We start from the raw sequence: 20216 nt of genomic DNA on the forward strand, positions 1-20216 counted from the left end.
CCGGGGCGTCCGGAGCCTGTGCTCCGCAACGGGAGAGGCCACAACAGTGAGAGGCCCGCGAAAAAAAAAAAAAAAAAAAAAAAAAAGAAGCAAGGCAAGTCAGATACTGTCTTTTCTCTACTTGTGCCTCATCTTCGCCTCTTCATTTCCAAACTCTTCAGCACTTGCCCATCCTCCTTATACCTTCTTTCCCTCCCTTTTTCAAAAATCACGGCCCTAATTTTGATTTTGTTCTAAATTTAACTGCCTACACAGACTTCATTGTTTCGTTAAAAATTCAAGACCCACCAACCCAAATTCCAGCTCACATCTACCACAAAATCAGCATGAGAATGTCTGGGGCGGACACAAGCTTGCCTGGTCCATGGCCGGGCCACACCCTCATCACTTAAGTGCCTCACACAGTTCCTGGTACAGGCTCCCACCCAAGCCCACCAGGGCAGGGCTGCCCTCTCCATTCTGTGCGGTTCCTCAGTCCTTCTTGGGTTGACTCACACAAGAAAATCACAAAAGGGTTTTGAATATTAGGAAAACCGCATGAACCATTTCCAGTTCTCGGAGAAAACCAAGGCTTAAACTCTGCTGGCTGCAGAGTCACAAATAACTGCTGCCCCTTCTCTCACCTGTCTGACGGGTTTCTTCATTTCTACCCTGAGAGGATCCGGCAGTGGATTATATTCCTTTCTGGATATGAAGAAGCCTGTCCCTGGCACAAAGCGCTGCTCGTCCCTTGGATGAGGTCGTCAGCCCACAGGAAGGAGGCAGGACACAACGGGAAGAGCGCTGCCCTGAGCCTCTGTCTAGAGCAGCACCACCCATGAGAACCGTCCCAAAGGACATTCTTCCTTCTGTCTGCACTAACACGGCAGCTCCTAGTCACACATGGCACTGAGCACAAACAGTCTGGAACGGAGGGAACCTGGAGACTTGAGACCTACGATGGCTGAGAAGCAGTGAACATGCCTTGCTTTGCTCTCTTGCAGAGGAAGCCCCTTCTGGAGGTCGGCCGTGAAACCTGCATCCCAGATTCGCATCTGGGAAAGTTGAGGGTTGGGGAAGGGGATGTACCTGCCCTATGGACAAGTGTGAGGGGTGGGCCCGGAATGAAAAGGGTGAAAACTCACACACTGGGGCCTTTATCCTGGAGGATTTGACACAGAAAGGTAAAAACCACATGGAGTCAGAGTCCTTCAGGTACTTCCGGCAACCGAAAAAATGCTTTGGATGGAAGCCCAACCAATTGACACCATATAGAATTCTCTACCAAAGCAGGTCGTAGAAGGTGGAAAGGTCTAGGGGGCGGGGGTGGGCACTTACTCCAGCCAGGACAAAAACCAAACGGGGCCACTAAACACCATCCACAAATCCACAAGGGAGTTGTGCTTGTCCTTGAAAGCACCAGTGGGTGAGAGAGAGAAGTCGCTACGGCTATAGATCCTCCCACAAGAGCCTCATACGTGATAGCCTACTGGAGAACCCTTGACAAGGGCAAGTTGTCCCGAGGCGCAGACTGCCAAGTTTCACAGGCACGAGACTATCCCTGCATGGGGCTGGCCGTGCCCCTGGGGCTCATCAGTGGAAGCTTTGAGCAGAGGCTGTGTCAGGACAGGTGAGAAAAGACTCCTGGTTCAACGAGATCAGTGGGCACAGCACTCCGACCCCTTTCCTGACCTAACAAGGCGACTCCTCTGGAGTCCCCGCCAAGAAGCTTGCTCTGTTTTTTCTTTACAGGCCAAGGCCCTCACCGAGGACCAAGGGCTGGGAGCAGGAAGCTACGGAGGGACCAGCAGGTCCTGACAATGCTGCGGGAGGGCTGCGTCCAGGGTCTCTCCACCGCCCTCCGCCTCTGCACCCACCTCCACCTCCTGCCCTCCTTCCACATCCAAAAGGACCACAGAAAAAGAAACGAGACACTGGCCTCAGAGGCCAGAGAGTCAATGTTACGCCTGAAATGTGTTCCCCAAATTCATATGTTGAAGCTCTAACCCCCAACACCTCAGATGTGACTGTATTTGGAGAAAGACCTTTAAGACAGTGATTAAGTTAAAAATGAGTGTTAGATTGGATGAGGGCTCACCCCGACTGATGTCCTTATAAGAAGAGGACATTATGACATACAGAGAGAGACAGGGCTGAGCACAGAGCAAAGGCCATGGAAGAAGAGAAGCAGCCGTCTGTATGCCAAGGACAGTGGCCTCAGGAGAAACAAAACCTGCCAACACCTTGGACTTCCAGCCTCCAGAACTGTGAGTAAATTAAGTTCTGCTGTTTAAGGCACTCGACCTACGGTATTTGTTATGGCAGCCCTAAGCAAACTAAGGCAGTCTGAAAGGACAAACTCTGTCCTAAGCAGAGGATTTTAACCCAAGGAAAATGGTGAGAGAAAAGCACATAGATCCTTTTTGTGTCTTCATGAGAGGGCAACAGATCTGGATAAAACTGAGTTAAAACAACAGACAGGCCTGTTCCAAGAAAAATCACATACTGTCCAATTTTTAATATTCTAATTAGAGCAGAAGTCAAGGATCTTTTCAAAGCAATAAATAGGTCTTTTCATTAACAAACACACAAGAGGTCTCAAGACATAGTCTTAAGGTACAAAACTATAAAAAGCCCTTCAACACCCACTCTGAAGGATACATCTTTACAAAGTCCTTCCCAACTCCCTCAGAACTGCTAATGGATTAGGCTAAGGTGGCAAACCCAAAAGTAAAAGCCTATTTGAAAACATATTTCTCCCATACTGAGAAAAACTGAGGGGAAAAAAAAAAAAAAAAAAAAAAAAAAAGAGAAACGGGAAAGCAATAAAGAACACACCCTACGCAGCCCGGCAGAAAGCAGGTGGCAGGTAGGCACCATATTCTTTAAAATGGAAGCCAAAGAGTTTTATGGAAAGTGCAGCCCAAGCCCAGCCCGGACCTGCAGGATCCCAGTGAGGAACCCAGAGCCAGGGTAAGCGTGTCGTGTGCCCTCACAGGCGGCCAGCGCTGTCCGTCAGAACCTTCTGAACTGTTCTAGAAATCTGTTCTGTCCACCAAGGTAGCCATGAACCACATGTGACTAAGAAGCACTTGAAATGTGGCTAGTATGACAAGAGAGACTGAATTTTAAATTTTTATTTAACCTTAATTAATTTAAACTTAAATAGCCACAGGGGGCTTGTGGCTGCCGTGCAGAACGGGCAGACAGAGAATCTGGAGAAGCTTCCTTGCTGCTCTCAAGGGATCTAGAAACCCACCAACCAGGGGACTCCGGACAGCGCTTATTCTGATTTGGGAGGCCAGAAAACTTTCCACTGCTAGTCAGTGTTTGAAAAAATCATGTGGGACTACTATAATTGTCCTAATTGGGTCACAGTTTGAAGGGGCTTCTTCCTTAACATCTGTAAGTCTGAGGAGAAGGCTTTGAGCTATTTCTGTAAGCAAAGAGACAGATGCATGCTCTGTTTCCCTGGCCCCCTGCCAAGGCCAGGAACAAGTTTAATATAACTATAGCCCAAGAAATGGATTCTTTAGACATTCCTAAAGGCAAAACAAGTACAAATCTTCCCTTCTCTTGAAAAAGTACATTTGGGCAACACAGGAGGTGTGAAGTGCAGAGGCTGGGATGAGGGTCTGCCCACGCGGCGGAGGACAGTAGATGATGACCGCCCCATCCTGCTACCGCCATCCCCAACCCACATGAAATCCAGGTGCACAACCCTAACCCCAGCCCAGCGCAAACACCGACTCACTGGCTAGCTACCCATGTTCATCTGTCAAGATGCAAACTTTCAAGCTCCCTGGATACCCCTTTCAAAGGTGACTTGGCAGAAAAGTTTCACTGAAGTGATACTTGGTGTGTCATGACATTCTCTGTCTCCCTTGGGGATCCCTGTGTTTCTGGGCTCTCAGACATGCTCACAACCCTAAACGGGAGACCCCTAATGCTCACCCTCAATATCCCCCCTCCAAAAGGACCCCCGGCCTCTCCTAATTCCAGTTACCATCAGCAGGCGCCTTTTTCTCCTTTTATCTTTTTGCTGTGCCCCTTGGTATCACCCTCCCTGGAGGGGAGCAGCCACAGCGTTGCTACCTCTCAGAGTGGGCAGCGCAGGGTGGCGATAAGGGCACACGCCACTCACTACCTACCCAAGGGGACAGCATGCAAGGCAACTAGAGCCCCCAACTGAGGACACGGCTAACCGGGCAGGCAACGTCTAGCCATACACACAGCCCAATATAGAGGCAATGTATGCTCCGGGGCTATATACTGAAATAAAACCAAAAACCTCGACAGCTTTGAACCTCCCATGAAAATAAAGCAACTAGTAAATGGTGGATCCAGAGTTTCGAAGGGCGAATAAATGATAATCATTGCAACTGAGGCTACTGCAGCCAGATCTCAGATAATTTCTAAAAGGTGGAATGTCTTGGCGCAGACGCTCGTCTCTTCTGGAGAAGACAGAAGGGAAACAGAGTGGGTGGGAGGCCCAGGAAGACCCTGGACCCACTGCCCAAGGACTGTCCTGGTGATGTCACATCCTCTCCAGAGGGACCCCTCCAGACCAGGAGCACGGGACAGCAGTGAACCAGCACCCTGCACATGTCCACCTTCCAACACACCAGATCATTAGCATACTTTGCAGAGAGCAAGCAGAAAACTTTAATTGTCCTTAATTACCCAAGAAAGCTCCTAGATAACGGCTCTTGGACTTCTTGCCTGGTATCCACGTAATTTCCCTGACTCTGGCTTCATTATATTCCTAGCTTAGAAGCAACAGCCTCTCCAAGATGCGTCTTCATAATAGACTGACGTTCCAGGGAAGACAGTGCCACCACTACAAAGCTGTCCTGTATGGAGAGACAGACCCTTATCTTCTACACTGGCCTGGGGTGTGGGTGCCTGTGTGTGTGTGTGTGCACATGCACACCTAGGCATGCACACACATGCATGCCTAGGCATGCACACACATGTGTGGGAGGAGGGGAGGACACACTAGCATATACTTAGAGGAAGGACTGAAACAAGGAATATGTAATCAGAAGCCATCACAATTACAAATGTAAATGAACAGGCAATTGGCGCTGACCTTTGTAGATTGTTAGAGGACTAATTAAGGCAAATCAGGAGCTCTGTTCCAACAAAAAAAAACAAGACAGTATATACCCTAAGAAGTACTCCTGTGCTCTTCATGTAGATGCAAAATGCAAGCAAATCAGACAGTAATCAAACTACGTATACTTTATATCGGCAAACGGAAAACTATCTCCATGAACAAAAGACAACCAAGGTTCACCCCTTGGTTTCTTGTGAGCAATTTTGCTAATAGCTCTGTCAATGAGCTGCACCACTATCTGAGCTCTTGCCATGTGCCTGACACGCTATTAGATCCCACCCATGAAACAGCCAGATATGCCAATTACAAACTATGCTTAGAATGGTTAGTTTAAAAGCTTTAAAAAAAATTAGAGTCAAACTATACCCTATTCTGTAAACTCCATTTTTCATTTAACAATATTATATTCTCTTTTCATGTCGATACATAATGATGTCCCTTTATCTGAAAAAGCACACTGAAATTCACAATCCTATCCCAATAGCCCTTCATCAGGGAATGGATTTAAAACAGATAAAGTCATATTTTCTCTACTCCTCCACGAGTGCTTAAATTTTCAGTCCCCCCAATTTGTTCTGACATTCTTTTTACATTTAACTTTTCTAGTTAGAAATACTTTATCCTACTTTTTCCCAAACCCCGTGGACAAGACACATAGTCAAAAGGAAAAAGAAAAGAGCGTAACTGTGCTGGTTTTATGAAAACAGCGCTTCAGAACTGGCCACAACATACTTTAGTGCTACAAGAAAAGCGACACTGAAATTGCATATAATTTAGCCATTTACAAAAAAAAAAAAAAAAAAAACACTTCATATTCAGAGGGCAGCCTTATGCCAATTTTGAAAAATCAAAACAAAAACAAATGAGAAAGCGGAAAACAGTACATTTTGTTATTCTCTTAAACTGTACCAGTTAAGCAGAACTCCCTGGAAGTTGGTTCAAAAAAATAACCCATCAAGTGAAGCCGGTGGGTGTTCCAGTAAAGGTTGTCACCAAAACCACATCATCACTTGGCCAGCTGTGTCTGCCTCCCTGACCCCAGGAATTCACTACCTTGAGCGCCAAAGATGTGTCAGTGAAGGAGGCCGCCGTCTTCCGCTCCAAGCAAAATATTCCCCTAAACTCTGAATGAGCGCGCCCTCTGTTAACTGAGCCACCGTCCAGTTGCCCCGGATGCCTGGGCTGGCATATTATGCAGTGTGCCCACACCAAGAGCTGAGAGGAGAGCAGCAGATGTGCCCCCAACTCAAAGTCTTGCACATAGTAGGTGCTCAATGAAGAACCATTAAATTACTTCTGGGCAGCGTTCGGAGGTTGACGCCTCCGTGAAAGAAGTAGTTAAGGCGAGGGTAAGAGAAACAGGAGGAGGAGAGGAAGGCGGAGGACGGAAACACGAAGCCCCTCTTGTCTCCTGGAAGCCCAGGGCACTGATAGAGTGAAATTAACTACTGTTTCACCCGGCAGCCAGAAACGCCTTTTTAATAGGCAAACAGGGAAGCTGATCCTACACACGATCCACCTACGAGAGCTTTCCATCTTTCAAGAGCTTCTGGTCAACTAAGGGGAAGCAAACAGCCGAAGCCAGCAACTGGGAGCTATAACCCAGGGTGTGGCCACAACAACAAGCTTTCTCTTCCTTCATCTGTGTGTGGGGATGAAACAGAAAGCCTAAATCCCGACAAAGTCAGGAGAACACTTACTCTTGCAGAAAATACACTCAAGCCACAAACTGAAAGACCAGGTCACACACAAGAAATGTGGGGATGCAGTGAACCTCATCTCGTTTGGTCACTTTCTCTTCTCCGAGATGCATAATTCCAAGACTTTTTTTTTTTTTAACGGGAAGGCCGTGTGTGTGTGTGTGTGTGTGTGTGTGCGTGTGTGTGCGTGCGTGCACGCATGCGTGCGCGCATGTATGTTTGTAGCATGGACGAAGCCCATCACACTCAGTTCAAGACAATATAATACAGGACTCAGCCTGCCCACTGATGTAAGGGTGAAGCTTGCCCACAAGCAGGACCATGTAGGCGAGGGTGGGCTTCTTATTAGCACATGGTCAGCAACCAAGACTCGGTCCTTTGGTGCAGCGGGGCAGGACCTAGATGCTTTACGTCTGGTCATGAGGCCTCTCAAGGGGTCAGAGGGCCCATGGTGGGTGTAAATCCCAGCCACCGCCACAAAGCTCTGAAGGGCAAAGGAGACCTTCACGATTTCTCCTTCACACTTCCATGTGGGCCGGCAGGCTACGTGGCAAGCCTGACTGATTGGAAAACACACGGGCTTAAGTTAACAAGTAAGATTTGAAGAAGTGATATTTCTGTCACCCACTGGGAAGAATCCACGGTACAGTCCACTCCATCAGCCTCAGCAAGGGAAGCCCTGCCACCTGCAGAAGGCGACGGGAGACTGGGGTCTGAGGTCCCGGGCTCAGAGAAGGAAAGGAAGTTATTTCTGATGGCTTTTGTATAGAACTTTTGGTATGTGGACAAGAGAGGAGGAAAGAAAAGGAAGGAAAGGAGAGAGAACACCATCGTTTACCCAGATGATGACAGAATACCAGGAACGAAAACCCTAGACAGCGCCACCGTTTATACGCGGCTTAGAGTCAGAACAGGCAGGGCTCCTGAAAGGTGCCCAAAGATTCCCTGAGGCCGCCTTATGCTACATGAATGATGTTTCCAGCTGAAGATTAGTGACCCAATCCTTACGTTCCAGAGGAGAAAACTGGGAATACAGGCGTACCTCAGAGATATTGCAGGTTCGGCTCCAGAGCATTGCGATAAATCGAGTATTACAATAAAGAGAATCACACGAATTTCGTGGTTTCTCAGCGTGTATAAAAGTTACGTTTACACTATACTGTAGTCTAGTAAGTGTTCAACAGCATTATGTCCAAAACATGTACATACCTTAATCGAAAAATACCTTATTGCTAGAAAATGTTAACCATCATCTGAGCCTTCAGGGGGTCGTAGTATTTTTTGCTGGTGGAAGGTTTAAAATATTGCGAGAATTACCAGAATGTGACACAGAGACACAGAGTGAGCAAATGCTGTTGGAGGAATGGGGCCCACAGACTTGCTCCACGCAGGGTGGCCACAAACCTTCTATTTGTAAAAGAATGAAGCATGTGGAGCACAGTGAAACAAGGTATGCCTGTATTTTATAAAGTCTGTGTTTACAAAACTTGAAGCTGATGACCTTCAATGTCTTAATTCTACTAGGCCCACAATGTCCCTTTTCTTAAAGACATTCTTCCAAGAAGTTTTTAACAGTCAATTCCCGGCGGGAGGGAAAAGGATATATTTTAAGATGAGTTATCTTAAAGGAGTTTCTAAAACGGAACCGAGTTACTGTTAATGCCAATATGAGTACTGTCTAATAATTTGTCCCTTTTGTCATTAGTAAAGAGTATAAATAAACGTAGCTAGAGCCTATGAGTGGGAGGGGCGCAGGGTTGGGAGGGAGGTGGGTGGAGAGCAAAAACATGACTCCAGGCCAAAGACCATACAAAAGGATTTTGAAATACAGAAAGGAAGTCTATCATCTAGACTAAAGTTGCTCATACACTTCGGAAGGAGGAAAAAAAAAACCCCTAATACGCATTAAATGAGAGAAACCCAGGAGGCAATGGTGTAAGAAAGCAATTCCAGAGCGACTGCATAAATAGAAGTATTACATTATAAAACAGGGAACTGTTTGTTCCAGTCCATAGACCCCGGGTGAAATGGCAGCTGTACACTATTTAGTTTGGGGCACCTCATTAATAAAAAGGGAATTCTGAGCAGAGTGAAAGAAAGAATTGAGGGGCGAAAGGGACCAGCTTTTAGCGGAAGATTGAAACAATGACGTGTGCAGAGCTCGCAAAAAAAAAAAAAGTTTAAACCCTGAAATAAATAGGTCTGAGTATACTGGCAGAGGAAGGAGAATCCTGTGAAATGACTTAATAGCAGAATAATGGGGAATGGCAGGCTCAAACAGGCCAAAATGCCCCAGTGGGGAGCAGGGATTCCCACAGCCAGATGGCACTGGCATGTCTGTGGCTGCTGGGCCCCATCCCTGGCTCACATGCAGAGCCATGGGGTCAGACACGAAGCACAAGCCCCAGAGATTAAGACTGAACTTTAACCCAAAGGGGCATTCACCATACACATGGGAAGGCACAGTCAGTCTTGCAGTGACCTGGAGGTGACAAAAATCATCCTGGTACCCACCCAGTACTTTCCCGAAGCAACAATTCAGACTGACTGCCGGGAGGACTGGCCCCTCCTCTGTGATAATCCTACTCTAGCAGCGGGGAAGCATTCTCGAATTTTGGTATATCCCACCACTGAAGAATCCGGTTTCGTTTATATGGAAAAAGGGAGCAAAGCTACAGCCAGGTGATGGAGACAAGAGCCATGGGCAGAGGGGTCCATAAGGGCTCGGGAGGGATGTCTCCAGGAGGAAATGAAGCTAACAGAGAAACTGATACAGCAGAGCCTTCGGAGATGAGAAAATCTCTACGCTGGCAGAGAGTCAGCCGTGAATTAATCGTAGGTACCTAGAAAACCAGGGAAGACAAAAAAGTTGTACAAGAAGGTAAATGAAATTATACAACTCGACATGGCTCAGCTGTGATTAATATTTATAGAGTCAGAGTAATGAAAACACTGAACATTAATATGCCCCCAAATTATTATTTAATCACAATGGAAGGTGAAGGGAGGGGAAGACTGAGTGTGTAGGGCGCTGGGGTGTGTGGGTACCATGTCTGTGTGTGTATGTGTATGAGAGAGTGTGTATGGATTATGGGAGGGTATGTGTGTGAGGGGTATGAGTGTGTGAGCTTGCACAATGGCATACCAGTAAAAATCCCCATCTTCTGGAGTAGAAAGCCAACAGATAATGCGTACAACTTACCAAAAAAAAATTTTGTTAATCAAGAAATAGTAGTAGAAGCTCGTTAAGAAATATGGAAATAAGTAACAAAAGGAACAATTAAACTTGAAAGGCGGTGCTCTGGGGAATGGGACTGGCGGGGGCTATGCCATTTTTCACAGTAAGGTTTATATAACTTTTTGCCTTTAAAAACTTCATAAAAACGTGAATGATAACATTAGGATTAAAGTCCCCACATGGCCACGACACACGAGAGGCCAAGAGGATGCGGCAGGCGATGGAGAGACCAAAAGGCCTGAGTCTGCAGCCCGGCTAGGTCATTCGAGAGCATGCCATCGGAAGGAGAAAGAGGCCTGCAGGGGAAGTTGTGAGCCCAGCGTGTATGAGGTGGCGCCCGTGAGAGGTCCAGGAAGCTGTCTGAAGGGCACACGTGCCAACACCAGGAGACAAAGTTTCAACAGGCTGGGAGCCAAGGGCCAGGCCTAGTGCCCAGGTGATGACGGCACGTAGGGCAGCCTACGTGAGGGCCACGAGCCGGGGTGTGGGGCGGGGGCGTGGGGGGTGGCATGGAGGACAGTCCAGAGCAACAGGAGGACAGGAGAGAAACGCGTCCAGGGAGGGGCGCTTCCAGAAGGGAATGGGCAGCAATTTCAAAGACCACAGAAAGAAAAAGGCTCAGCACGTAGCCACTGGGCTCGGAAAAACCGAAGTCAGTGGTGACCTTCTCAAGGATGGTTTGATGACGGGAGGAAACGGGCTATGATAGGCTGGCGTGTGAACAGGAGATGCACCAACACAGAATGTTCTTTCAAGAATCTGAAGATGCTGCTGGAGAGAGAGAGTGGGACACAGGATTAAGGGAGGGCTTTAACCATAAATGGTTTTTAAAGAGACAGGTGACTGTCCTGTGCTCCCGACCACAAGAGAAAGGGACTGGAAGGCTAAAAAGATAAGAGAGAGGGGAGGTTCTACTGAGTGAGGTCCCAGTGGGAGTGAGAGTCACATGGGGAAGGAAGGAGAAGGGGACGGCGGGTGAGAGGACAGGGTGGGAGGCGGAAGCGCGGGGTGAGCTCCCCTGGAAGGTCTCCACCCTCTTTGTGAAGTAACAGCCAGCACTGAGCCAGGAACAACTGGGTCGCTCTCAAATACAATCTCAATGTTTATAACAAACACATGTTTCGATCTTCTTTGAAGTTCATTCTTACCGACCAGAGTCGAGATCACACACCGCCCATTCTCAATACTGAGCAAGACATAGCTTAGCGTTTGCTTTACGTCGATCTGAACCAAAAAGCTGAATCTAGAGCGCACCTCAGAAGAATGTGGGGAGAGGGGACAAAACGTGGTCTGCTGGCTTTTGCTCCCTGGGCAGTGGCTTGTGACACCTGAAGGAGAGTGTGGTGCTAAGTTCCTTTAAAAAATGGGAAAAGCAACAATCCCTGCGTGTCCCTTCAGAACACAATGGTCAGCTGTGAGGCCAGTCGTGGACGTGACGGCCAGCTGCACCGAGCCGAAGCCCTCGGGAGGCCACTGCCCGGGCGGCCCCGGGCCGCCCATGCCCACGAGACCACTCACCGGGGTCGGTGGAGGGGCACCTACGGATGGTGAAGATCTGCCCCAGGTCCTCATCCTCCTCCGGAAGGCCCTTCTGCAGCCGCTGCAGCTTGCGCAGGCTCTCGCCGCGCTGATGCTTCATGGAGCGCACGTGCTGGATGAGGTTGAGCTTGGCCTTGGTGGAGTAGTTGCACAGGACGCAGTGGTAGTAGCAGCTCTCGCCCTCCACGCCGCTCTCGTGCTGCTGCAGGTGCTACAGGGGCGAAAGAGAGGGACACGCCTCAGGTAAGCCACTCCAAGCCCACCATGCCCTGGCAGCAGCCCGAGGATCCCTTATGGGGGCTGCTTGGTTTTCCCAGCGGGTACCTCCCCCGCAGCTCTGTGAGGACAGGGGAGCAAGCTGACCCTCGTTCCCGTCTCCCTCACACGTGTCAGTGCTGAAAACGCTGACGGATACGATCCTCCCAGTATAAAACTGGTCTTCCTGGCACAATAATTAAAGGTTCCTCCTTCCACTCTCCAAAGTGTCCTGCTTTATTTAGAACAGGGGTCGGCAAGCTATGGCCCACAGGCCAAATCCACCCTGCTGCCTATTTCTGTAAATAGGGTTTTATGGGAACACAGCCACATCTGTTAATTTGGGTATCGTCTATGGCTGCTCTCTCAACACCAGAGTTCCATAGTTGCAATAGAGGCTGTTTGGCCTGCAAAGCCTAAAATCTTATTATCTGGCCCCTAATGGAAAAAGTGACCAGCCCCTGTTTTAGGGGATGGCCCACATAGTCACCTTACCTGTATAGAATCTTAGGTCAGTAACACAGAGCCAAAGCTGCTGTTTGGCTATTTCACAAGAAAGATGACTCAAGTTTTTGTATTTAGAACTACAGACTATTAGGAGAACCCCAAATTAGGTTTTCCCCTGGATTAAAAAAAAAAAAAAAAGACGGAAAAGTAAATTTCTCCAGACTACGTTTCCCTGTCAACATCTCAAGGTCATTTGGCTTAGTGCTCAGATGGTCAAAATTACAGTCGGTGTTGTGTTTGTGTCAACACAGTACTCTGATTTCAGAACACAGAAGTCCCAGAGCTGGCAGAAAGCAGGCACACACAGGAATAAAGTCCGGGGAACAAGACGGTGGAGGCCATGGAAACAGTTAGCAGACCCCAGACTACTGCATTTAGGAGGAGGCTTCAAGATCATCCAAGCACAACGTTCACATCCTTTCGGGGCCTCTTTGAGAATATGCTGAAAGCTATGGACCCTTTTTATTAGCAATTAGGGAATTGACACGCTCCTGGTATAGGAAGGCCGCCTCCTTCATTTCAAATGATTCATTTTAGGGGAAGAGGGAACCTTTCTACTGGGTGCACATAAAGCAGGAGAAACAATTCCAAAAAGTTTAAGTGGTTGACCCAAGGTAACCCAGCTAGTCAGTGGGAGAGAGGCCTAGAAGCTGGGTCTCACATCCCCCGGCATCCTTTTGGAGGAGGAAATTCAGATAATGTATTTTATGGGCTCATGTTCCCACCTGTCCTTCCTTCTTTCTCCTCACCCTCGGCCCCACCTCTAGTCCCCAGAGCCTGGCCCAAGGGACTAACTACACAGAGCACACGAAAAATGCCTCGGCACTTCTTTGTCCGGCCCCTCTCATTTCTGCCCACAGTTGTTCTATTTGATGCCCATGCCTGATAACTGTTTCTGGTCCTGCTTGGATATCTTTCTTGTCCACGTTATACGGTGAGACACTCAGAAAGCACAGCAGTCAGAATGTCCTGCACTCTGCCTCATACTGAAAATACCAGAGTGGCCCTAGCAGCACTTCCTATTGGATGACATGGCTCTGAGGCTCATGTGCTCACATGCACACATCCTATGTTCACGGAAAAAGTGTGAACATTCCAGAAGCACGTTTGGACCTCGTTGGAAGAGGAAACAGGAATGCAACAATAGAGTGCTGTAGAAAAACTACACTGCTATAATCACTTCTGCTCTGGGGCCAACTTGCAGATAACAGAGTGAAGGACTTCACCGGTACCGAGAGAGAACAATCCCTTCTGTCCTCAAAATGGGTGATTTAACACACTCAAGTGCAGAGCCTTGGAACAAAGCAATATCCTCCCCCTCCCTGCCCCGACCCTGTAATAGCTGTCCTAGAACACTCACAACCAGAAGGAGTTTGAAGAACTAGCAAGCTCAGTGTTAACTGTCAAACTATAACAACTGAAAATATAAAGCTACTTTTCTTGAAATAAATTTGAGCTGATTTTTTTTTAATCGTTTATCTTCAATTTACTGCCTCTGACATAAGGCTCCTTACAGAGGGTTTCAGGAGAATGGAAAGCACCCAAGTAATGTTTTCTGGAGGCTGCAACCCTGGGAAGGAGAGTCTGATGGGCTAGGTGGAAAGGAAAATGATGAGCTCGTCCATGTTCCTTCTCCCCGACTTCTCCACAGGGGCCCCCGAAAGCCAAAAACTGCACCAGGATATTCCTGGGAGCAAGGGTTTGGCTTGGGACTGAGGAACAGGAAACTTGTACAGGAGCCAGAAACTGCTGCCTTGGATCACTAAGACCAAAAGAATGACATTTATTAAAGTTTCAACAAAAACTGACTGAAGGAAAGATAACAGGGAAAATACCCATGGCATCTAAAGCAGTAAGTTCTGTCGAGGGGTTTTCGTGGTATCATAAACTATGAAATCAGAGCAAGTACCATTAAAGCCCTAACCCCCAATTCTCATTACGTTCCCATGAAACAGGACTTCCTTGCACTAAAGCGCTGAATCTTAAACATAAAGTTTTAATATGGATGTGAGGGTTCTTTTCCAAACAGCTGGGCTTTCTAGTCTCTGAGCCAGAAGAGAGGATAACATGGCCAAAAAGTGTTGGATGGGAGTTGTCAGATGTCAGATGTATTTTGTCCTCAAATCCATGGGTTCCTGGGTGACAGGGCTGTATAAACCCTGAACTAAAATAAACATGATACTGGGGACTCCTGTTTTAAAAAATAATTGTATAGGATGATGTCCCCAAACCACTACACTTGACTCATGGTGGTCAGCGGCAATCTCTACTGCCACCAGGAATTCTTCTGTCTGCCGTGTGAGAACCATTTTGGAAGGGAAATGGTTACATGCTACCAATGGCAGAGAAAAGAATAAAAGGAAATGTGGAAAACAGAGCCACGGCCTTTCCCACTGATCCCAGTGCAGGGAACATTTAGGGTCCTCTCTCAGAGACTTGCACAGAAGCGTAATTCAAAATTCCAAGCTTGCTTTTGCACTCCAAGTTCCTTCTCCAAGACATACACACAAAAATCCAGAATAAACTATTTCTCCATCTTAGGAAACACCTGCTTATACAGGTTATACCCAACCCACACTTGCACTCACAACTGGAGTCTCTTGAGGTCTACCTGCATGTGACAGCTCCTGTTCTCACCACATCTCGTTAGCTCGGTAATTCTCAGGCTGTCCAATCTCCAGCAAACGGGGACCCAGAGCGAGCGGCAGGGTCCTGGGTCCTGACTTCTATGACCTTCTCCACACCATCTGGTCATTTCCCAGGCCTTGAGCGGGTCAATGCCCTGACCCTGTTGGCCAGGCACCCTCTCCCTCCCAAGATGCCCTGGCCCATCCCCAGAATTCCACCCTTGGAACCTGCCTAATAAGACGCAGCAGGAGGGGATGGGGCTGCAGAGGCCGATGAGGACTCCACGGGGCAAGCCAGTTGGCCAAGGACATGCTTTCCCTGCAGAAGAGAGTAGATGTTTTCATTTGGAGAAAGAGGGAGAATGATTTTTCCTGTCCCAGCTAATTAGAATACCGTCAATTGGGATCACAATGTATTTAATTAAATTCACTGTAATATATGGAGAATCCACCAAGGCACAAATCCCAGTGGAAGACTCAGCGGAGGAGCTGCCTGCCTCCTTTCAGAGTTCTTGCTCTCCTCTGCAGGCAGGAAATTCTCCCACGCAGATACTGGACTCCCCCAACACTCCCCCCTCGCAAAGGCTGCCCATCCTTGGGAAGGAGGACCCAGGTCTTGTCTGGCTTTTCCCATTTATTTCTTTACTCTGTGCTCAAGATTCTTAACTGCTCACCTCTATCGGATCAGGTGTGCAGCTGAAAAAAGAAAACAGAACAATAACTTCAACTGTGGTTAGTGTGCTACACGTGGACCCAAAGAAAACTGGCCACTGAGCCCATCAGGCAGGGTTTGGTTTTGGTTCAATTCTAAGCATCTACAACACATGAGACACTATGTAAACACACACACACACACACACACACACACACACACACACACACACACACACAGAGACTATGCCCTACCCTAGGGCATGACCCTGCAGGTAATAAGGCAGTGATGGTGGTGACTTGGCAGACAGGCCAAGGGATATAAGGAGGGCACCCCTTTAGTGTGAATACCATTGTGAGAATACACCCTCCAGCTGGACCAGTGAAAATCACTGGCTCACTCAAGAAAAATCAACATCTACCCACCAATGAATAATGAAGAAGCAGGACCAACTAGTAAATCAAGAAAGGGAGAACTACCCAGCTAAAGCAGACTGGCAACCGAGGTCCAACCAAACTCACTCGGTTCAGCCAGCCTCTCCTATAACCTTGAACACTGAACCCCCTAGGGTTTCCTTGTTTTCCCCCAGTCTCACTGGCTGTTTTTTAAAGTGCCTGCAAATTGCACACTGGGTTACGTGAACTGCAAGTTTACCGTTGTTTCCACCAAAAGAAACTTCTATACGTGGCAAGAGGATTTATTTCCTGAAAGCTCAGAGAAGTACAAGGACCCACAAGAAGGGAATAGGTATCCAGTGTGACTCATAAATGGAAACAGAGAAAGAGCCCAACAAACTCCAACGTCTCCAACTGACCACCGCGCCGCAGAAAAGACTGTCCTCACAGCAATCGAGTAGGAACTGGATTCACACACACTAGGTGGGCAGCACCTGTGCTGGAAACGAGTGAGCGGGGCTCCCTCGCACTGGTCAGGGACCCTTTCCTGTCCATCTGTCTGATCCTGTCGGAGCATTTATAGATTAAAATGCTCATCCTGTCCTGGTTTAGCTGACAGGCGACACTTCCTGTGTGCCTGACACGGAAACATCCAATGTCCCACGTCTTCCCTTCTGGGTCCGGTTCCGAGGGAAGAACTTGGAAAAGAAAAGACCTCAATACAACAAGAGGCGCCTTGAATAACAGTCCTGGCACGTGAGGCCGAATGCAAAAAGCAAATTAATAATTAAAAAATTAAGGAAAGGAGCCAGCCCGCGTTATTTGTGGGATCTCACCCCATTGACATGTTGGGCTCGTCCACCCTGGCCAACGAATGAAAGTCAAAGAGACGAAAAGAGGGCTCTTGTTAGAAAATAATTCATCGTGCAAATCAAAAAAATGTGTTCCTGTTACTTGTTTCCCAGGAAAACTAACCAAGTTCTGTCAGAGGACATCGATTTCTATAAATCTGGAGGGGCCCCGGCTCCCTCCTCCTCAACAATAGGAAACTTCTAACATCTGGTTCTTCATGCATGGAATGCAAAATATTGATCAGGTTTTGTCAAAGCCTCCCCTTTAAAGGAGAAATGGACAAAGTACACTCTGACACACACACACACACACACACACACACACACGCACACTCACAAATAAAAACACATGATTCACAAATGAAGGTTCCTTGGGGAATAATAAGTGTTACAATGAACACACAAACGCCCACCCCGCTCACCACATTCTCCCATGGATACAACGCAACTGTACTCGGAGGGCAAAACAAACGCTGAAGCTCCCTGACGGGGTAAAGCAGCTCCCAGGCATCCCTCCGGGCAAGTGGCAGACCAGACACCTCCTGCATCACAGAGGAGAAGCCCCACGGCGGGCGTCCAAAAAGGCCCCCGACACACCTGTGGTGCTCGGGAGTGCAACCCGGCACAGGCAGGAAAAGAGCCTCTCAGTCCATGAAACAGAGGCCCCCAGTGGAACAGGCTGCTGTTGCATCAGGCCTCTGGGGGGAAAAAACTTAACCACAGCAAGCCCGGGGCTTGGGGTAGGACGATGAAAGTCTCACCAACACTTCCAGTGAGAAGAAACAGGAAGATGAGGGTCCAGAGTGAATCTGCTAATTACCCAGGAAGATGAAATAAGGAAGTAAGCAGGTGTTAATTCACCATCACACCCGTGCACGGCATTTACTGCTGAGGAAGCACCTTCACACCTTTAATTCTCTCATGACACCCCGACGTGGGCAGTGTTTGGCTCCTGTCCTTGGAGAAACCCAGAGCTCCAAGAAGTCATGTGACTCCTTGCCCCCAAGGTCCCACAGAGCACGAAAGAAACACGACTGGAACCCAGGGCTGGAGGCCAGGTCCACAGCTGTCCAGCCATACTGCAATGACCACGGGGTGCTGGAACACGAGACTCCCCAGACCCGGGTATTCACTTTGAATGCCTAAAAAAGAAATTGTTTCAGGTGTAATGCAATCCAGAATGGGGGTGGTTAATTTTTTTAATCAGGGGTTGTGTTACAGTTCCAAATTTAATGTCGCATTCTTAGGAAAGCTTCCGGAAGGTCAACCTAAATATATATGTATTCTCTGTTTCATGTTGGCTTTTCACCCACTCATGCCCTCATCCTCGGCACCTGTTAATTTAGTCCTATTTCACTGCAGGAGCCCAGCAGACAGCGTAAGATATAAGCCCCAACCACCATTTACAAGAGAACGTGAAAGGAAGTAAAAATATTCCCTTAGATCAATCCATTTGCGTTGCTCTGACCTATTTTCCAGTTTCTAGGCCAGTCTCCTCACGCCCTGGAACAAGCCATGACTGTTCGCTCTCAGCATCCGAGCTCCAAGGCCAGAGTCAAGACTTTCTAACCCTGCATCTCTTCGCTGGCATGAATGATATTTCCTCACTCAAAAGTCTCAAGATGAATGTTCCTTGAGAGAAGTATAGTGAATTCTAGAAAAAAAATAAGCATAAATCTGCAATCTATAGGTTGTACCGGCCTTGGCTTTGAAATCTTTTCTAGAAAAATCCAAGCATGGACTCTTGTAGAATGTTGATGCCATCCCTAACAGATTTCATTTCCCTCTGTTGGGAAAACTCCAGAAAGGAATGTGGCCTAACTATACGTAGAGAGGAAGCTGATAAGGGGTGTAGGAGTCCTCCCTAAGGAAAGGGCCCATCGGAGCCTGAGGTCTCAAGCCAAATAAGGGCTAGTTTCCACGACGGTCAAATGAGCATCTACATAAACTTGGAAGCAACGGAGGTATGTGGTGCGGAAGACAGTCAAGCGGGTCCCACAAGGCTAACATCAAACTGACTATCCTCCAGGAACTACCCACAGCTCCCTGGATCTGAAGATCAGCCCTTCACTAAGGGCACTGGCAACAGTGAGTTCATTAAGATGTGCTTCTTCCCTTACGCTGCTTTCCAGCTCTCACAGGTGTAAGTCCCCACACAAAACAAAGGCCGCCATATATATGCTACTCAAGCTGGTCCTCATTCAACTCCATGTCACACTGTTGTCATAACGGTGGTTTAAGGCGAACTCTGGATTAGGGCAGGCCAGGGAAAACCCTCCCTCCGTGCTACCTTCAGCAAATTACACACACGAGGTGGGCCTCAGGTGCCTCATCTGCAATGTTGGAACAATAACAGAACTCCCTCATAGCACCACTGGGAGAGGTCAATGGGATAACTCGTACAAAGTGCTCAATACAGTGCCTGATGTATGGTGTGCCTTCATAACCAACAAGACCATTATTATTACTACCATTATCTTTCAAACTAGTTAAGCTTTGGGGATTACGAATAGAAATGAATGTCTACTGAATTTACCTATTTGACATTTCCCTCCTTATGACCATTACATCCTGCCCCCTCCCTGGGAACCACCACCCCACGCCACCCCCCAGGGCCAAAGAAGAATCCCTTGCTGACGATAAAGAAACTGCGAAGTACAGAAATTACAAAATAGAGGGGAAACTGCGCACACACGGGCCCGACTGCTTCCTTACAAGAGGTGCTTAATTTTGATTTTAAGTCCCTTGCCCAAGTCGTGCAGCTGCTACAGGCAGAGCCAGGATCACACCCCCGGTCCACGTCCTTGCCACAGAACCCCATCTGTTCTCTCTGGATCTCTCTGCCCATGAGGTGTCAATACATAATGAAAATCAGAACCCTTGCTCTTTTATCACATCTGCCAACATCCCAGGTGAGAACCAGGAAAGGAGAACTTTGCCGAAGAGGCTGCAGACATGGCGCTGATTCCCCAAATCCGCTCTGAAGGATTTGCTTATTTGTATCTCCAACCCCATGACAGTCAACACAGCAGGAAAAACATACTTGTCGGGTGGTCAAAACAGGTGCATTACTTCATCTGTAAAATACAGATGTTTATACTTGCCCTGTCTTCCTTGGAGGCGATTTTAAAACCCACATGAGTGAAGAAATGTGAAGATCCCTCAGAAGGTGTGAAGGGCGCGACCTGAACACCTGGCCCAGGCGTCGTCGCTCTACCTTGAGACCAGATTTTGCTTCCTCACCTCTGATTGGCAGGTACACCACCGTGGGCTTGGCGGTTAATGATGCAGATGTGTTCCAGCTCAGCGGTCCTCTAACTGGAGCGTGCATCAGAAGCACCTGGGGGGGGGGGG

General features: G+C 48.0%; 1 protein-coding gene across 1 annotated transcript in view; it reads right to left on the reverse strand.

Moving 5' to 3' along the window:
* The window catches only part of ZFHX3 (zinc finger homeobox 3), a 170691-nt gene that overhangs the window by 94284 nt on the left and 56191 nt on the right, over positions 1–20216 (reverse strand). The window contains exon 4 of the mRNA XM_007462992.1: positions 11555–11786. Within this exon, the coding sequence (XP_007463054.1) occupies positions 11555–11786 (232 nt within the window). The remainder of the gene's footprint in view (positions 1–11554; positions 11787–20216) is intronic.

Source organism: Lipotes vexillifer, unplaced genomic scaffold, assembly GCF_000442215.2.
Source record: "Lipotes vexillifer unplaced genomic scaffold, Lipotes_vexillifer_v1.1 scaffold70, whole genome shotgun sequence".
NCBI lineage: Eukaryota > Metazoa > Chordata > Mammalia > Artiodactyla > Lipotidae > Lipotes > Lipotes vexillifer.